The 17,120-nt window shown below is 42.1% G+C and overlaps 1 protein-coding gene across 2 annotated transcripts; it reads left to right on the top strand.

The window, feature by feature from the left end:
* The first annotated feature begins 279 nt into the window (after positions 1-279).
* Positions 280-16,866, top strand: ulk3 (unc-51 like kinase 3). Of its 2 annotated transcripts, XM_058388031.1 has the most exons (17): positions 280-396; positions 684-812; positions 2,324-2,464; positions 2,947-3,067; positions 3,242-3,337; positions 5,126-5,269; positions 6,195-6,277; positions 7,123-7,278; positions 8,515-8,620; positions 9,034-9,074; positions 9,644-9,746; positions 9,988-10,052; positions 10,138-10,216; positions 13,254-13,294; positions 14,838-14,885; positions 15,054-15,117; positions 16,098-16,866. In XM_058388031.1, the coding sequence occupies exons 2-17, from the start codon at positions 714-716 to the stop codon at positions 16,112-16,114; spliced, it is 1,404 nt and encodes a 467-aa protein (XP_058244014.1). In that variant the 5' UTR covers positions 280-396; positions 684-713; the 3' UTR covers positions 16,115-16,866. The 2 variants fall into 2 exon arrangements, with proteins under 2 accessions (XP_058244014.1, XP_058244015.1); XM_058388032.1 differs by lacking the exon at positions 5,126-5,269.
* The last annotated feature ends 254 nt before the right edge of the window (positions 16,867-17,120 follow it).

The raw sequence follows: 17,120 nt of genomic DNA on the forward strand, positions 1-17,120 counted from the left end.
TGTAATATTTGATAGTATTCATAAATTATTGGGAGGTGTGACGTCACCACGTCTCTATGGCGACCTCCCGTGGACGTTGTAAGTGTAAACTACTAACAATAACAAAAACCCATGCGCAAGAAATATTCAAATTTGATATATGATAATATTACATATCTGCATGCTGGAATCTTATTGTTATTGTTTAATAATCTTTGCTTAAGAATGCGCTGCTTGTTTGTGTGTGTTTTATTTTTTCTCCCAGTGCAATGCTTTCCCTCGCCTCTAGGCGGCACTGTGGGGGGTGGTGTTTCTCTTTTTACGTCATTTTTCACTGACAGGCAAAACATGGCAGGAAAGAAAACACTGGACCCGAGTTACTCCTAGAGCCACTGGACCTACACAAATTAGCCAGAGGTAAGGAGAACGCTAAGGTGCTTGTTTATTCACGAACGTAAACAAACGTGTAGGTTTCTAAATAGTCTTGATTTAAACCTTCAGTATAAAAAGTGAGTGGGCTTTACAGGTCGAGTTTCAGGTGCGGATCAACTTCAAGAGGATAAATAAATAAATAAATGTTTCACTTTGAAATAAATAAATAAACCCAGTTCCTCATACCACCTGGAGAACCTGCTGTGTCACTGCATCTGTGTGTGGACAAATGATCACGTTATTAAGACCTGTTATTAACTGTTTCCGTTCAGGTGGTGTTTGATGTCACGCGCAGGAGAGTCATGGCCTCGAGCTTTGCCCCGCCGAAGCTCTCGGACTTTCTGCTCACCGAGAGGCTGGGCAGTGGAACCTACGCCACGGTGTATAAAGCCTACAGGAAGGTGAGAAGAACAGCTGATCCTGACCATTTCACTGATCTCACTTTGAGAGTAAGAGTCAGAAAAACACATCTTTCAGGTCAGAGGGAATGTGATCATCTTAGATTCTCTACAATATCTGTGCAGTAATGCCCTCACACTGCATCGTGTACTGAGGCGGTGCAAGAAACTGCCTCCCTCATCTCCTTTCCCTTCTTCTTCTCGCTGCTCTACTCTGCAGACCTCTCAAACCTCGCTCGGCTCTGTAGGCTGGAGTGTGTATTCATCCACAAGAAACATCAGTGTCTGAGCTGATTCCTCAGGTCCAGCCTACTGGTCTTTAAAGCTTTGCCCTGGCTCTCGTGACCCGTGCGTACGCCGGTCCGGCTCGGACAGCGTGCTGCTTGTTCCTTAATCAACATTTGCTGTTAGACTTCCTTCATTGCTGCTCTTCAGGTTCATTTAGGACTTTAGGGACACACTGATCACACCGTCTTGCGGTTTGGGCGTGGCACAATGTACACATTAGCTCATATTTCTAAAAATGAGTTTTAAAAAGGAGCTCCACATACACACCGAAACACAAATCAATAAGCTGATTACACTGACCAGGCTTAACATTATGACCATTGTGTTGGTCCCCCTTTTGTTGCCCTGACCCATCATGCACTGTGTATTCTGACACCTTTCTATTAGAACCAGCATTAACTTCGTCAGCAATTTGAGCAGAAGTAGCTCGTCTGTTGGACTGAACCACACAGGCCCCAAAATGGCCGCCCATGACCCTGTCACCGGTTCACCACTGCTCCTTCCTTGGACCACTTTTGATAGATACTGACCACTGCAGACCGGGAACACCCCACAAGAGCTGCAGTTTTGGAGATGCTCTGAGCCAGTGGTCTAGCCATCACAATTTGGTCCAAACTCGCTCAAATCCTTACGCTTGTCCATTTTTCCTGCTTCTAAAAAACTGGCTCTAGTTTTTATAAACTTGACCCGTGTCAGCTTCTGTTGCAGAAAATTATATTATTTATCGGAAGGAAGCTCATCAGACCAGGGACAAGTTACATGGCTAGAGATATTAGATCAGAATGAAGTGAGATTTCACACAGCATTCATTTTCTTTACTTTTCTTTTGCCAGTATACCTGCATTAAAGAAAAGACAAGAATGAAAATAAATGACGTTAAAGATGAATGGACAGAGAAAAATGTGTTTATTCTCCTCGTGTCAAATTCAGAAATTGTGCAAAACAAATCCTATAGGTAATGGATGTGAACTTTCTTAACTATAGTCATTGATGGTTAGGAAGTAAAAGCTCTCTCTTGTTACCATTCAGTGAGAATATAATAGAGCTTAAACACCAGTGTTATAGCATTGACTCATGAAAAGAGAAGTACAGGCCTAGAAAAGCCTTTATTAGACACAGAGATCATATATTCACGCTTTGTGAAGTCCAGCATCAGCTTACATGTCCTCTGATTACACAGTTATAATCCTCATGCTGGTCTGATTTGTTTTTGTTTGTTTGTTTAGACCGATGGCAGGGAAGCCGTTGCTGTGAAGGTGGTCAGCAAGAAGAGCCTGAACAAGTCGTCGATGGAGAACCTGCTGACAGAGATCGAGATCCTGAAAACCGTGCGCCATCCTCATATCGTGCAGCTCAAAGACTTCCAGGTAGAGAAGATTGATGCAAAGACGTCATGTCTGATGAGACACCAGCTCTGGTGAACATCACTGCTCCTGTTCACTCCGCTGTCAATCACAGCTACAGGAAATGCAGCAGACGTGGTTCTAGAGCTGCGTAATGAATTTATTTTTGTCATTATTGTGGTATGAGCTCAGCGCAGTGGGCTGAATGGATTAAACGCTGGAAATAATGGAGCTGTTTAGAGTGCGTTACTCACTCACACTGATGTTTATTCAGTCCGGTGGTGCACGATGGAGCCATGTTATACCCTTCTACTGAACAGGAAGCTATTTGATGTTGTGTTTTGACGGGATGTAAATAATTGTCAAGGTTTGTAGGACTAATAGTTGTGAAAGTAGCATTTGGATTAGAATTAGAAAAAATTGATGGACACTATCAATCTAAAATGACTCGTGCACATATACAGTAAAGTGTGTAAATGGTGTGTGTGTTTGTGTGTGTGTTGCAGTGGGACAATGAGAATATCTACCTCATTCTGGAGTGGTGCTCCGGTGGAGATCTGTCACGCTTCATCCGGAGCAGGCGGATTCTCCCCGAGCGAGTGGCTCGTCTCTTCCTGCAGCAGATAGGTGAGGCTCGCTGTAACACACAGGAGTAATTCAGTTAAAGTTCAGTGGAGAGACAAATCCATCGTCCAGCAGATGGCGCTCTTGTCCCAGACACTTTTTCTCACTGTGGAGAGCTCATGGTTAATATAGATATATGTTTTTTTTGTGTGTCTGTGTGTGTTTTTGCATGTCCAGCCTGTGCACTGAAGTTTCTCCATGAAAGGAACATCTCTCATCTGGACCTGAAGCCCCAGAACATCCTGCTGAGTGGAAATGTGCTGAAACTAGCAGGTACAAGGGCAGGGAACGAAACTGCAAACATGAAGTGAAATCAGGTCACTAACTCCTGTGAAACAGAAACTGGATAAACCCATTATGATAGATAGATAGATAGATAGATAGATAGATAGATAGATGGATGGATGGATGGATGGATGGATGGATGGATGGATGGATGGATGGATGCACTACCTTGCCAAAAGTTTTGGGACACACCTCCAAATCATTGAATTCAGGTGTTGTTGTTCCAGTGAAAGGAACTCTTAATGCTTCAGCTTCATACCAAGACATTTTGGACAATTTCATGCTCCCAACATTGTGGGAACAGTTTGGGGATGACCCCTTCCTGCTCCAACATGACTGCAGACCAGTGCACAAAGCACAAATGTTAGAAGGCTAAGATCGTCTCGTAATGTGATGCCGCTAGCCAAAGCTGAACACTATGGATGGTTAAAATGTTTAATTTCTAATAGGTCTTAAACACCGGAGTGTCGTCAGCCATGTTGAAAATGTTTTCTCGTCCCGTGTCAGCTCCTGGTAGCCCCGCCCCTCTCCTGCTACGTACACAAAGCTGCGAGTGTTAAGTGCATGAAGCTCCAACATTCCTTGTCTGTTTGTTTCTTCTTGTGTTTTTTTGGTTGAATATGTGAGTCATCTGTAAAGTCTTGTTGAAATTTTCAGTATGAACACACTATTCATAGTACACAATGACATACCAGTCCCTAAATATGTGATTTGGGACACACCTTTAGTCTTTACCGTAGTATATGGCATTGCTGGCATAAATATGACACGTATATACGACTGCTTTATTTATGTATAATGTATTTTGTTTGTTCACATTGTTATTAGAAATGTTGCCGTTCTCATATACGTTTAAGACGCAGCTTCGGCTACTGAGAGAGAACGATCACACATCATTAAATCAGTAAATATTTAGGATAGCTTCTACAAGTTACACTGCCGTATGTACACTGATCAGGCATAAAATTATAACCAGTGAGAGGTGAAGTGAATAAGACTGATGATCTCCTTATCCTGGCACCTGTTAGTGGGTGGGATATATTAGGCAGTAAGTCAACATTTTGTCCTCAAAGTTGATGTGTTAGAAGCAGGAAAAATGGACAAGCGTAAGGATTTGAGCGAGTTTGATGAAGGACCAAATTGTGATGGCTAGACCACTGGATCAGAGCATCTCCAAAACTGCAGCTCTTGTGGTCAGTATCTATCAAAAGTATCCTTTAAGTCCTACAAGTCGGGCGCCATCTCGCATCCTACAGGACTTAAAGGATCTGATGCTAACATCTTGGTACCAGATCCCACAGCACACCTTCAGGGATCTAGTGGAGTCCATGCCTCGATGGGTCAGGGCTGTTTTGGCAGCAAAAGGTGGACCAACACAATATTAGGCAAGTGGTCATAATGTTATGCCAGACCAGTGTATACTATAATATGAAGCACCAGTTTCTCCGCCCTGTGTGTGTTCAGAAGCCATTTGGGATTCATCCAAACGCAGATAACTTTCTGGAAGTCATGTGACCCGAATCATATGCTACTAATCACATTAAACTACTGATCCACCTGGGCACCGTGTTACACAGAGCCCTGGATTCTAGCCTACTAGAAGGTCTAATATAACATGAATGTTTATCAGAAGGTTAATCAGCAAATCTCAAAGGAACAACCATGACCGAAGCTTGTCCTTTCTCATCACTTTCTCTTTCACCGTCCTGTTATCGTCCTCACTCATCTCTCACTCTGTGTGTGTGTGTGTGTGTGTGTGTGTGTGTGTGTGCGCAGATTTTGGCTTTGCTCAGTACATGTCTCCGTGGGATGAGCAGAGCTCTCTGAGAGGTTCTCCTCTTTACATGGCTCCGGAGATCGTGTGCCGGCGGCAGTACGACGCCAGAGTCGATCTCTGGTCTGTTGGGGTCATCCTTTTTGGTGAGAGAGAGAGTGAGAGAGCGCCTTGGGCATGTTTTCAGATCTGGATAACAAAACCGCGGCAAACTTTCCTGTAATTAGACTGGAATTACGGGAAGTATCAACAAAAAGCACAATCAACCATACAGACCGATCTGATTAGTCGAGCTGCTAAAGAGCAACCATGCAGAACAGGAAAAATCCAGAAAACCTTTCTGCGGAAGGACTGAATGCCCTTTTTCATGGAAAGATCTCAGGGTTGTTTTTGTATGCCATTGTTAAGAAAAGATTATACGTCTTTAAATATAATTTGTTATATTTATCCTCTGTTGCAAATTACGTCTAAAAAAATAACAATAGGGTAGTGAGGGTAGATGATTTGTTGAATTGTTCTTGAATAACAGCGTATTCTAAAATTATACCACTGCAACCTCCCAACACCAACAATATTCTGTTTATCATACTTATTACCCGTTTAACAGTGAAGCATCCAAAACAAGTCAGTTCCTGTTATCCGTTTCGTTATTACAGCTCCTCGACTTCCTTGCCTTCTTATTTATTTTTTCTCTCTTTCTCTTAAGCTTACCTCCGATTAGAACTGGAGACTCCATCTGTAAATGTAAAATAAACGTCTGCTCACAGAAAACCTCACGTTATCAACAGCGACGTGTTTTTGAAATCTGTTTATTTGGATCATCCACCAGTAGCCAAGTTCTGTTGTTCTGCTTTTTTATTTTTTATGGAAAAATAAACCCACTCAGTCTGACCAATCAGAAGTGAGAATTAAACAGTGCTGAGGGTACAACCATGAGTAATGAAATCTATTATACTTAGTGTTTGGTATCTGTGTGTGTGTGTGTGTGTGTGTGAAATTGAATAAACATGCAAACTGACTAGATGTCTTGTATATTAACCTGTGTGTGTGTGTGTGTGTTTTCCACCTCAGAGGCGTTATTTGGCCGAGCGCCGTTTGCTTCTCGCTCCTACGCCGAACTGGAGGAGAAAATCCGCAGCGATAAACCCATCGAGGTGAGATTAAAAGATCTTCAGTGCTGTATACAGAGCACTGAGAAGCATTAAACATCATCTGTGAGGTCCACCAATGTGCCGTGCTCGCCCTAATGAAACCCAGACAAAGGCATGGAGCCTATTTAGTAGTTGAAGTTCAGTATATTGAAGCATTAAGCTCTGTAGTGAAGCAGAACAGATGCTGGACACAATGGATTGTAGTTTGAGATAGACGCACTGGATGGTTAAATATGGTGCAGATTTATTGTAGCGTGCATCACTCAGACAATGCAGATTGTTTTTTTTTTTATTTGTTTTGGGAAATTGATATCTATTCATCTCTCTATTTCTCTCTCCCATATATACTTATTCATTATATATATATATATATATATTTTCCTTGTTTCCTGTACTGTTCACATGATCGATCTATTTATTTATTATAAATATGTATTTATTTAAAAATTATTTATTATTATTTTTATTACTATTTATTTCTATTTTTATTACTATTTTATAACTTTTATTATTTCTTCCTCCCCTTTGTACTTACTGATTATAAATGTATGTACTGTTTTTCTTGTTTCCAGTACTGTTCACATTATCTATCAATTTTTTTTATTATAAATATGAATTTTTTTTATTTATTCATTATTTATTACCATTTTTTAACTTTAACTGGCAGTTATTACTCTTTTTTTTAGTAAATTAAATAGATAATTACAAGTTAATTTTCTCTTTCTTTTCTCTCTCTCTCTCTCTCTCTCTCTCTCTCTCTCACACTCTCTCTCTCTGTCTCTCTCTCTCTCTCTCTCTCTCCTACACTCTCTCTCTCTGTCTCTCTCTCTCTTTGTGTGTGTGTGTAGTTGCCCCCCGGTGCCAGAGTATCCCGAGACTGTCGAGATTTGTTGCTCAGACTCCTGGACAGAGATCCAGACTCGCGCATCTCGTTTGATGAGTTCTTTCTGCACCCATTTGTGGACCTGGAACACATGGCCAGTGCTGAGAGTCTAGACAAGGCGGTGAGAAAGAGTGAGAGTGTGTGTGTGTGTGTGTGTGTGTACGTTAAAAGACATTTCTTTCAATTAAACGATTTTGCAATCGATATGTTACTCAGAATATGATCATTTTAAAGGTTTAATGGTTTCTAACCACAAACCCTTAAGCAGTGAAAACCATGAGAGAGCAAATTCATAACTCTCTACTAGATTTTCTACAATGTAAAAAAATATATAAAAGTGAGAATTAAGCATGATTTTTGTTCAGCAAGAATCATTTGTGTGTGTGTGTGTGTTTGTATATTGCCAGTTGAGGTCATGTGTGTTTCAATATCTCAAAGAAAGGGTGTGTGTGTGTGTGTGTGTGTGTTTGTATATTGCCAGTTGAGGTCATGTGTGTTTCAATATCTCAAAGAAAGGGTGTGTGTGTGTGTGTGTGTGTGTGCGTGCTTGGATATTGCCAGTTGAGATCATGTGTGTGTTAATATCTCAAAGAAAGGCTGTGTGTGTGTGTGTGTGTGTGTGCGTGCTTGGATATTGCCAGTTGAGATCATGTGTGTGTTAATATCTCAAAGAAAGGGTGTGTGTGTTTGTGTGTGTGTGCGTGCTTGGATATTGCCAGTTGAGATCATGTGTGTGTTAATATCTCAAAGAAAGGCTGTGTGTGTGTGTGTTTGTATATTGCCAGTTGAGGTCATGTGTGTTTCAATATCTCAAAGAAAGGGTGTGTGTGTGTGTGTGCGTGCTTGGATATTGCCAGTTGAGATCATGTGTGTGTTAATATCTCAAAGAAAGGCTGTGTGTGTGTGTGTGTGTTTGGATATTGCCAGTTGAGTTCATGTGTGTGTTAATATCTCAAAAAAAGGGTAAGGGTGTGTTTGTGTTTGGATATTACCAGTTGAGTTCATGTGTGTTTTAATATCTCAAAGAAAGGCTGTGTGTGTGTGTGTGTGTGTGTGTTTTTAAAGCGCCTCCTCCACTAGCAGTCCTTCTCGTCTGCTGTAAGTCATTTACACGATCTCATGGGTTTGTTTGAAACAGCGGCTGCTCCAACTGGAGAGCCTTGACAAACTCTGGCTGAGGATCATGGTGTTTTTACGAACTGTGTTTGTCTTGTTTGCTTATGCGTTTGCAGCTCAGTGTAAATACAAGTCCTGTAATTAAATCCATTCAAGTGTGCGTGAGCGCTTGTTGGACGCGACTGGTGCCAGCATGCTAAACACACCGTTAGTTCTCTCTCTTCTTCTGTGTGTCTCTCAGAAGGAACTGGTCCTGCGGGCGGTGCAGAAGGATCAGGAGGGGGAGAAGGCTGCCGCTCTGTCGCTCTACTGCAGCGCACTCGAGCACTTCGTGCCTGCTATTCACTGTAAAACTCTCTCTCTCTCTCACACACACCTGCAGTTTGGCTTCTCAGGTGTAGACTTTACTGGGAAATTGTGGCACTGTTTCTACTGAATCTAAAGAATTTTAGTTACATTTGTTTGTTTTCTTGGTCCTAAAACACCGAGTCATCTAAGAACTGGATGTGTATCATATTTGCTTTGTGAAGAAAACACTGTGCCAAAAAAGTGTCAACATCTGCTGCACATTTCTATCTACTGAATTTAAAAAAAAAAAGCCAAAATAAGCTTTCTAAATATGACAGATTTATGAACACCACTGGGAAATAGCTTAAAGCAGTCAGGGTGCCCGGGTGGTCATACTGTTATGCCTGGTCAGTGTATATTTCTGGAATTGTTCAGAGGGTCGGTCCGAATTGAGGTTAATTTTTTTCCTCAGATGAAACAGACAGACAGAGGAAAGAGGCTCTGAGACAAAAGGTGAGTAAAGCATGACGTATGTCCTCATGCCCCCCATGCTCAGTGTAACCGACACTAAATGCCGTGTTTTGACAGCAGCGTTACTCCTGAGACTACTTTTTTCCATTTGAGTGAAAAACAAACGTAAAGAAAAATTCCTTTAGGCTCTCAAGGAGATTCCAGTCCTTGGCTGAAAGCAGTCCAGGAGAATGTAATAAAATTGAATATGCTGTCTGGGTGGGAGGGGCTAAACTCACTCAACCCTGTCAATCACAGCAACACTAGCCAATCATCGACATCTGTGAGTTCTTGTATGCGGAAGAGGGTAGTTGTGCTTTCCTCACAGTGTGTTACGCTGCCCTCCAGACTGGTAGATTCACGCTTGGTGTGGTCTCACAGGAAGCACATGTTAGTCTTCATCCTATGACCAATTAATATGACACAGGAGAGCTGACTGGTGCATGGGAATTGGCTGGTGTTTAAATTTCTGGAGAAAATAGAGATAAATCTTACTATCAGTTTTTGTTTTCATGCTTACGTTGCTGTTGCAAGGATGATAAAGGATCATTTAAGATTTTTTATTTTTACAGGTCAATCAGTATGTGTCTCGAGCTGAAGAACTGAAAGTGCTGGTGGCTTCAGACAACAAGATCAGCTTTGAGAACACCCAGTCAGCCCGGGACATATTAAGAGGTAAATAATATTTCATCTCTCCAGTAAAAAGCACACACACTGATCTCCCGATAAACACAAAAGTCTGGAATCAGTGAGCGGGTTTTTGAACTGAATTGAATCCGACGTGGAAAATATGAGCAGTGATTCTCCGCTGTTATGGCAGCTCTCTCAGAATGAACAGAAAATGGCTTTATTCTTGACATTTAGTCCCGGTCACGGGTCTAACTTTCTGCCTAATTGTCTTTATTCTCTCTGTCAGAAATGGCTCGGGATCATCCACGCTTACTCGCCGCTCTGGATTTAGCTGCTGCTGCTGTCGCGAAGGTGAAGCTCTGTGTTTGGGCATTATAAATCGTTTCTGTCATGGTGCATTGTGGGTACTGTACGTCTAACCTGCTGCATCGTACAGGAGGCGAGTGGGGTAGAGGACTACGAAACGCTGGATATGTATCAGCAGAGTCTGGGAGAGCTGCTGCTGGCTCTGGCTGGTAAGAACCTCACTTTCTGTAGCTTACAATGACGTTCTCCAGGGAACTGACTGAACCTAAACCCTGCTTATGCATGGCTACTGTTGCTGTTTGAGTAAAGCGACAACCACAAGCTATTACCATGTTATTTTGGAGATCAGAAAGATTTCCAGTAGAAGCTGAAAGGAGATGCTTCATGTACTTAGGGAATTGAATTTGACTCCTTGATTATGTTACAGCATTAAGTCTCTGTTAACATGATTCCAGAGATTGAAGTTCTGACAATAATAAATATACACTGATCAGCCATAACATTATGACCACCTGCCTAATATTGTCTCGGTCCCCCTTCTGCTGCCAAAACAGCCCTGACCCAATGAGACATGGACTCCACCAGATCTCTGAAGGTGTGCTGTGGTGTTTGGCACCAAGATGTTAGCAGCAGAGCCTTTAATTAATATAAGTTGTGAGGTGGGGTCTCCATTGATCGGACTTGTTTGTCCAGTGATGCTCGATTGGATTGAGATGGGGGGAGTTTGGAGGCCAACACCTCAAACTCGTTGTGCTCATCAAACCATTCCTGAACCATTTTTGCTTTGTGGCACGGCGCATTATCCTGCTAAAAGAGGACTCTCATCATCTCTTGCCTGTAATACAGGTGCCATGATGAGGTACTCAGTGTTATTCACTTCACCTGTCACTGCTCATAATGTTATGCCTGATTTATATAGGGTTGATTCACAGCATGTATATTTGCTAGAGTTCCATCCTTTAAACATTCATGCATATCTTGCAGTTGTATCAAGGGCTGCTTGTGCACATGCGTACAAATTTACACTACACTTCTGTATGGGGTAATGCCATCATAAACAATGGAGGCAGTATAGCACCATCTCTAACTGAACAAGCTAACTCTGTGTTTCAGAAATACTCATCTACTATTCTACATTGTTATTGAATACTGGTTTTCCTATTATATTAAATGTTTGAATTAAAGAACCCATCCCTTTTCCAAATTTTCTCCATTATAAATACTACTAAAAGTAAAGACTGAGTTCTGGATTTGAGACACAGTTTATGACAGTCGTGATGACACTGGAACGTTGTAAATATAAACAGAGCTCATCAGTCTGTTTAACATCACTGCACATGAAATCACTAAACATTTTACAGTTCCTGACTTGGAATCCAAACGGTCAGGGATGTTTGGGCTCTGACATGCCATCGAGTGAATGTCGCTGCTTCTGAACACGCACACCAAGTCACGCAGACGGACGGGAAAAAAAACACGTCTGGTAAAGAGATCTCTCCATTGGAAGGATCATCATCCTTTCTTGCTTAGTGAATTCCTCACAGATCTCGTAACCGATGGAAAGACGTTATTACGACTGAAGGTTGTGAGGCGATTTTTTCATTAGGTTTAGCTGAACAATCGGTATAACACTAGATAAGGTAGCGTAGTTTGCATATATGTTTTTGTATTTTTCTATTTTGTTTCTATTAGCAATTAACCAGCTCTTAGCTGACAGACGTGACTGGTTATGTTTAGGTATGGGGAAGATTAGCACAACCACACAGACTGATCCAAAGCTCACTATTTCTTTGATAAAACGCCCTCTACTCTGTCAGGGTGTCAGTTTAGGTCAGATTTACACAGATCAGCCATAACATTATGACCACTGAGAGGTGACGTGAATAAGACTGATGATCTCCTCATCATGGCACCTGTTAGTGGGTGGGATATATTAGGCAGCAAGTCAACATTTTGTCCTCAAAGTTGATGTGTTAGAAGCAGGAAAAATGGACAAGTGTTAGGATTTGAGCGAGTTTGTCAAGGGCCAAATTGTGATGGCTAGACCACTGGATCAGAGCATCTCCAACACTGCAGCTCTTGTGGTGTGTTCCAGGTCTGCAGTGGTCAGTATCTATCAAAAGGTATCCTTTAAGTTCTGTAAGTCCTTTAAAGAATCTGCTGCTAATATCTTGGTGCCAGATACCACAGCACACCTTCATGGATCTAGAGGAGTCACTGTTTTGGCAGTAAAAGGGGGGACCAACACAATATTAGACAGGTGGTCATAATGTTATGCCTGATCGGTGAATCTTTTGACCATAAATTCCGCTTTTAAATCAGTCTTTAAGATACCTGCTCAACATAGCGACAGTACAGTTGTTTGCTAAGCCATGACTGGACACTCTAAACCATAGAGCGGAGCTTGAGATTGGTTAATTACCCCTGAGCGAGTCGTGTAACCCTCCACTTTAAGCTTTTGAATGAACACATTGTCAGGAAGATTGATTAATTTCCTGTGCAGGCTGTTATTATAGTGTTCAACTCTGCCTGATGACCTCATGCTGGAGCTGGTCCTAAAAGTAACGACAGATGGAGAAGGAGGAGGAGGAGAAACACAGAGGATAAAAACAGAAACCAGAGAATAAAAGAGAGATGTAGAGAAAGTGAGACAAGGAGCTGGAATAGACGGAGAGCAGAGAAAGATGCAGAGGTTAAATAGAAAAGATTCAGAAAGTGATTGTGGAAAAAGGAGAGAGAGAGAGAGAGTTAAAAAGCAGATGTGTGTGAGAGTGGTAAGGAGGGAGCCAGGCCGTGTCGGTGCCAGGGCAGTGTGTGTGTGGTACCGCTGCTCTGCCATCTGGATCCCATTCAGCTCTACTCTCTTCCACTCACACTGTTATTAAATACTGGAAACAAATGAAAACTGTTATCTCTGAGTGTACACTGAGCTTGAGCCAACGGCCCAGAGCACAAAATGAGCTGCACAGCACCCCGAGACCACCCAAACCCACAGAATCAGCATACGCAAAAAGGAATAATTCCAGCAAAAAATGTTGGCAGTAACGAGTTGGGTATCAGTTAGCACTGTGGCTTTTAAATAAGACCATGATGGATCCCAAACCTTGTTAACACTGTTTACAATCAAGAGGAGAATCAAGAAGCAATGAGTTGCATTTTATTAAGATGCCGGTGACGTAGACGTGGAGGACTGATCTGATTAGAATCGTGTAACAGTGATGATCCTCTCTCTTTTTGTCCACGCAGCCGAGCCTCAAGGCCGCAGGAGGGAGCTGCTCCATAACGAGGTGAGTTACGATGTACTGTTCTGTCAATCAGATGACATAATACACCCACTTGTCATTTTAATAAGAACACGTACGTATTCATGCTAATCAGCCGATCATTTGGCAGCAGTGCGGTACGTACAATCATGCGGATCCACGTCTAACGTTAACGTTAAACTGCAGAATGTGGGAAAACATGATCTCAGTGAGATTGACATTGATAGTGACAAAGTTGTCGGCTCGAGTATTTTGGAAAGCACTTTTCACACACAACAGTCGCTCGAGTTCATCCAGTGAGCGGTAGATTATACGCTGAAGCTGAAACACCTCGTGTCTCAGTTAGAAGAGAATAGACAGAGCTGACCAGAAGATCTACAGTACCCGACATAACCGCTCCTTACAACGGCGGTGAGCAGAACACACAGGAACAGGAATCTTTCAGACTGGAAAAAGATTTTTGCCCATATTCTGTATAAATTCGAGATTGTGTGGGAAAATTTCAGGAGATCTGTCATTTGTGAAATCCTTAAACCAGCCCATCTGGCACCAGAAGCAGTGCCACAAAGTCACTGAGATCACATCCATTCTGTTCAATTAAGTGAACCTCCTGACCTGTACGATTTTATGAATTGCGCCCCTGCCTCGTGATCAGCTAACTGAATAAACGTGCACTCTTACGGGTGTTCCTGTTAAAATCTCCGGCTTGTAGCGTCAGTATAAGAAGCCCCGAATCACTTCAGGCCACGTCGGTGTGAGTCAGAGACGCCGTGCAGCTCTGACGCAGAATATTAGCATGTGTTTAGATGTTCTAATTCCACCTTTCTTTTGTAGAAACCGCACCAGTTATTACCTTCGCTTTATTTGTTTTGAGACTGGAGCCGGGAGGCAGCGAAGTTTCATTAGTTTGATTGTGTCTAGGTTTAGAGACTGCAAAATGCAACACAAACATGTTTCTGTTCAACACAGAAGCGGCGTATGGAGGAGGAAAGCGAAAGACGGATGATGAAAGAAAGTGTGGCTTTTAGAGCGTTCCCATCTGAACTTTTATGAGACCTTAAATAAATTCAGATGCGGCCACGTTAACCAAAAACAGCACACACACACACCCCACTCTCTCTCTCTCTCTCTCTCTCTCTTTGCCGCTATACACCAAAACGTAAAAGTAAAGTAATACCCTCACAGTAATTGTGTCAAACATCCTTACAAATCACCAGGATCTAACATAATGGTCATGTTTTAAAAGCTTTAAATAACTAAAAGAGCCTTAAGATTCATTCATGGTTACTGAAAGTTTAGGTTTGACAGCGTTAAGTTACATCCGCAATGTTTCTGTCAGTGAAAGATTTTCAGCACCGACAGTAACATCATAAAAGTATAAATTTATTTGGTGGAAGGAGGGGAAAAGACATTGGGACATGCCGTTACAGAAGAATAACTGGAATTGTTATGAAGATCATGATGTGTTTCCAGTAAGGCATAATCCTATTACTGATTTTCCCACAGTATGTAATCAGGGATGGTCACGTGACCCGTGAAAATAAACGTGTGCTGTTTTACATTGCAGATCAAGAATTTGATGAGTAGAGCCGAGTACCTTAAAAAACAGATCAAGGTAAAGATACGCTTTCCAGAAAGTCCAGTTTGAGCTACATTGGTTTCTGTTCCATATAAAATCCATATAACTTTATTGAGTAAACAATAAACCAAGAGATTAAGGGGTTAAATCGCTGGTATCTTTGTGTGTGTGTGTGTGTGTGTGTTTGTGTGTGTGTGTGTGTAGATCCGAGAAACCCAGACAGATGTCTCGTTGGATAAAGATCCAGTTGCTGAATCTGTGCGAACGTGTAAGTACGCCACATTGAAGAGTTTATATAACATCACTGTCCTGCTTACACACACACACACACACACACACACACAAAGAAGTGTCAGAGCGTACACACATTTTTGTGGGTCGGGTGTTACACAAATATCCTAAAGACTTTCCTGTTTCAAAAAACTTGAATAAACAGCTTTACTTCTGATTGTTACAAAGCCCGGGCACTGGAGACTCATCTTTTCCCATTAGTTTTTATTTGTCTGGTATTTTGTGCCTTATTCATACAAGTTTCTATTAATGAGTTGTTGCTATAGAAACAACAGTGGGTTCAAATATATGCCGATCAGCTATAACATTATGACCACCTGTCTAATATCATGGTAGTCCCCCTTTTTGCTGCCCAAACAGCCCTGACCCGTCGAGGCATGGACTCCACTAGATCCCTGAAGGTGTGCTGTGGTTTCTGGCACCAAGATGGTAGCAGCAAATCCTGTAAGTTGCGAGGTGGAGCCTCCATGGAACTTTTGATAGATACTGACCACTGCAGACCGGGAACACCCCACAAGAGCTGCAGTTTTGGAGATGCTCTGATCCAGTCGTCTGTCCGCCATCACAATTTGTCCCTTCATCAAACTCGTTCAAATCCTTACGCTTGTCCTTTTCTCCTGCTTCTAACACATCAACTTTGAGGACAAAATGTTGACTTGCTGCCTAATATATCCCACCCACTAACAGGTGCCATGATGAGGTCTTATTCACGTCACCTGTCGGTGGTCATAATGTTATGCCTGATTGGTGTACACCTGTGATTTGAATTACACTTGAACCTGCGGTCAGCGCTGCTGTTCTAGAAAATTAATCAACATCTTGTGACCTGATCAGAGCTGAGAATTGTGGTGTTATAAAGTGTCATAAGCGCTCATGTCCGATTGCATTAGACCTAAAATATTTGCATAAATTCTATAAAGTATAATAATGGAGTCTTTGGTGTTTTGTGTCACACAGCCTGTTGCTTGCAGTAGCCATGGGACCATTCAGACTCATCGGACACATCACATGACCAGATCGGTGCCATGATGGTGCAGTCCAGATCCGAGACAATCTGACTGAATCCCTGCGAGACTGACTGACCGACTCGAACCCAGGCTGCTGCCTCGTTACTGTGTAGACGTGTAGTAGTGGATTAGAGTGAAATGTATACGGATTATTTCCACAATACTGTACTGTATGTGATTTTTCCTCTAGTTTGTAACATAGGGAATTCTAAATGTCCTGATCCTGAAAACCGAAAGAAAAACCACAAATCTGCATCTCTACTGTATTGAAGTAAACAAAGTACACTTTTCCATTCACGCTGTATTGCTTTGCTTTAACACACACACACACACGCACACACACACCCCTCCTCTCCCCTCAGTGCAGTGGGGTTCACCGCAGCCCATCCACATAATGAGTGCGCTGTGTGGTGGTGTACGTAGCTCCGAAACCATGTGGTTTCCTCCCTGTTCCTTCTGCTCTGACATTTACTTTTACTCCGCCACACATTGAGTTCCTTCGTGTTTTCTCTGCCCTCCTCATACGCCGCTGGTTAACACTTCAGATCGGTGATTGCCGCAGTGAAACCTTGAAACTGGTAGAAAGATCACCTGAAGCACTGGAGTGTTGTAGTGGAAATGTATGAATGGTTTTGTTGAGGCCTTTTTATAATATTTTTGTGCTGTAATAATTTATTGAATGCTTGATTACAGCAGAAATAAATGAATCTTTCTGCAAATGCTGTTCACATGGGTTTTGTGTGTGTGTGTGTGTGTGTGTGTGTGTGTGTGAATTGGCTGAATTGAACCTGACTATTGAATTTTTTCCCTCCCTTTTCATTCTTAAAAAGCTATAACTCTTTTACTTACACAATCCTCTCTCTCTCTCTCTCTCTTTCTGTGTGTCTCTCTCTCTCTTTCTGTGTCTATCAGTCTCTCTCTGTGTCTGTCTCTCTTTTTCTGTGTCTATCAGTCTCTCTCTTTGTCTGTCTCT

The sequence above is a fragment of the Hemibagrus wyckioides genome, linkage group LG04 (assembly GCF_019097595.1).
Source record: "Hemibagrus wyckioides isolate EC202008001 linkage group LG04, SWU_Hwy_1.0, whole genome shotgun sequence".
In the NCBI taxonomy this organism is placed as follows: Eukaryota; Metazoa; Chordata; class Actinopteri; order Siluriformes; family Bagridae; genus Hemibagrus; species Hemibagrus wyckioides.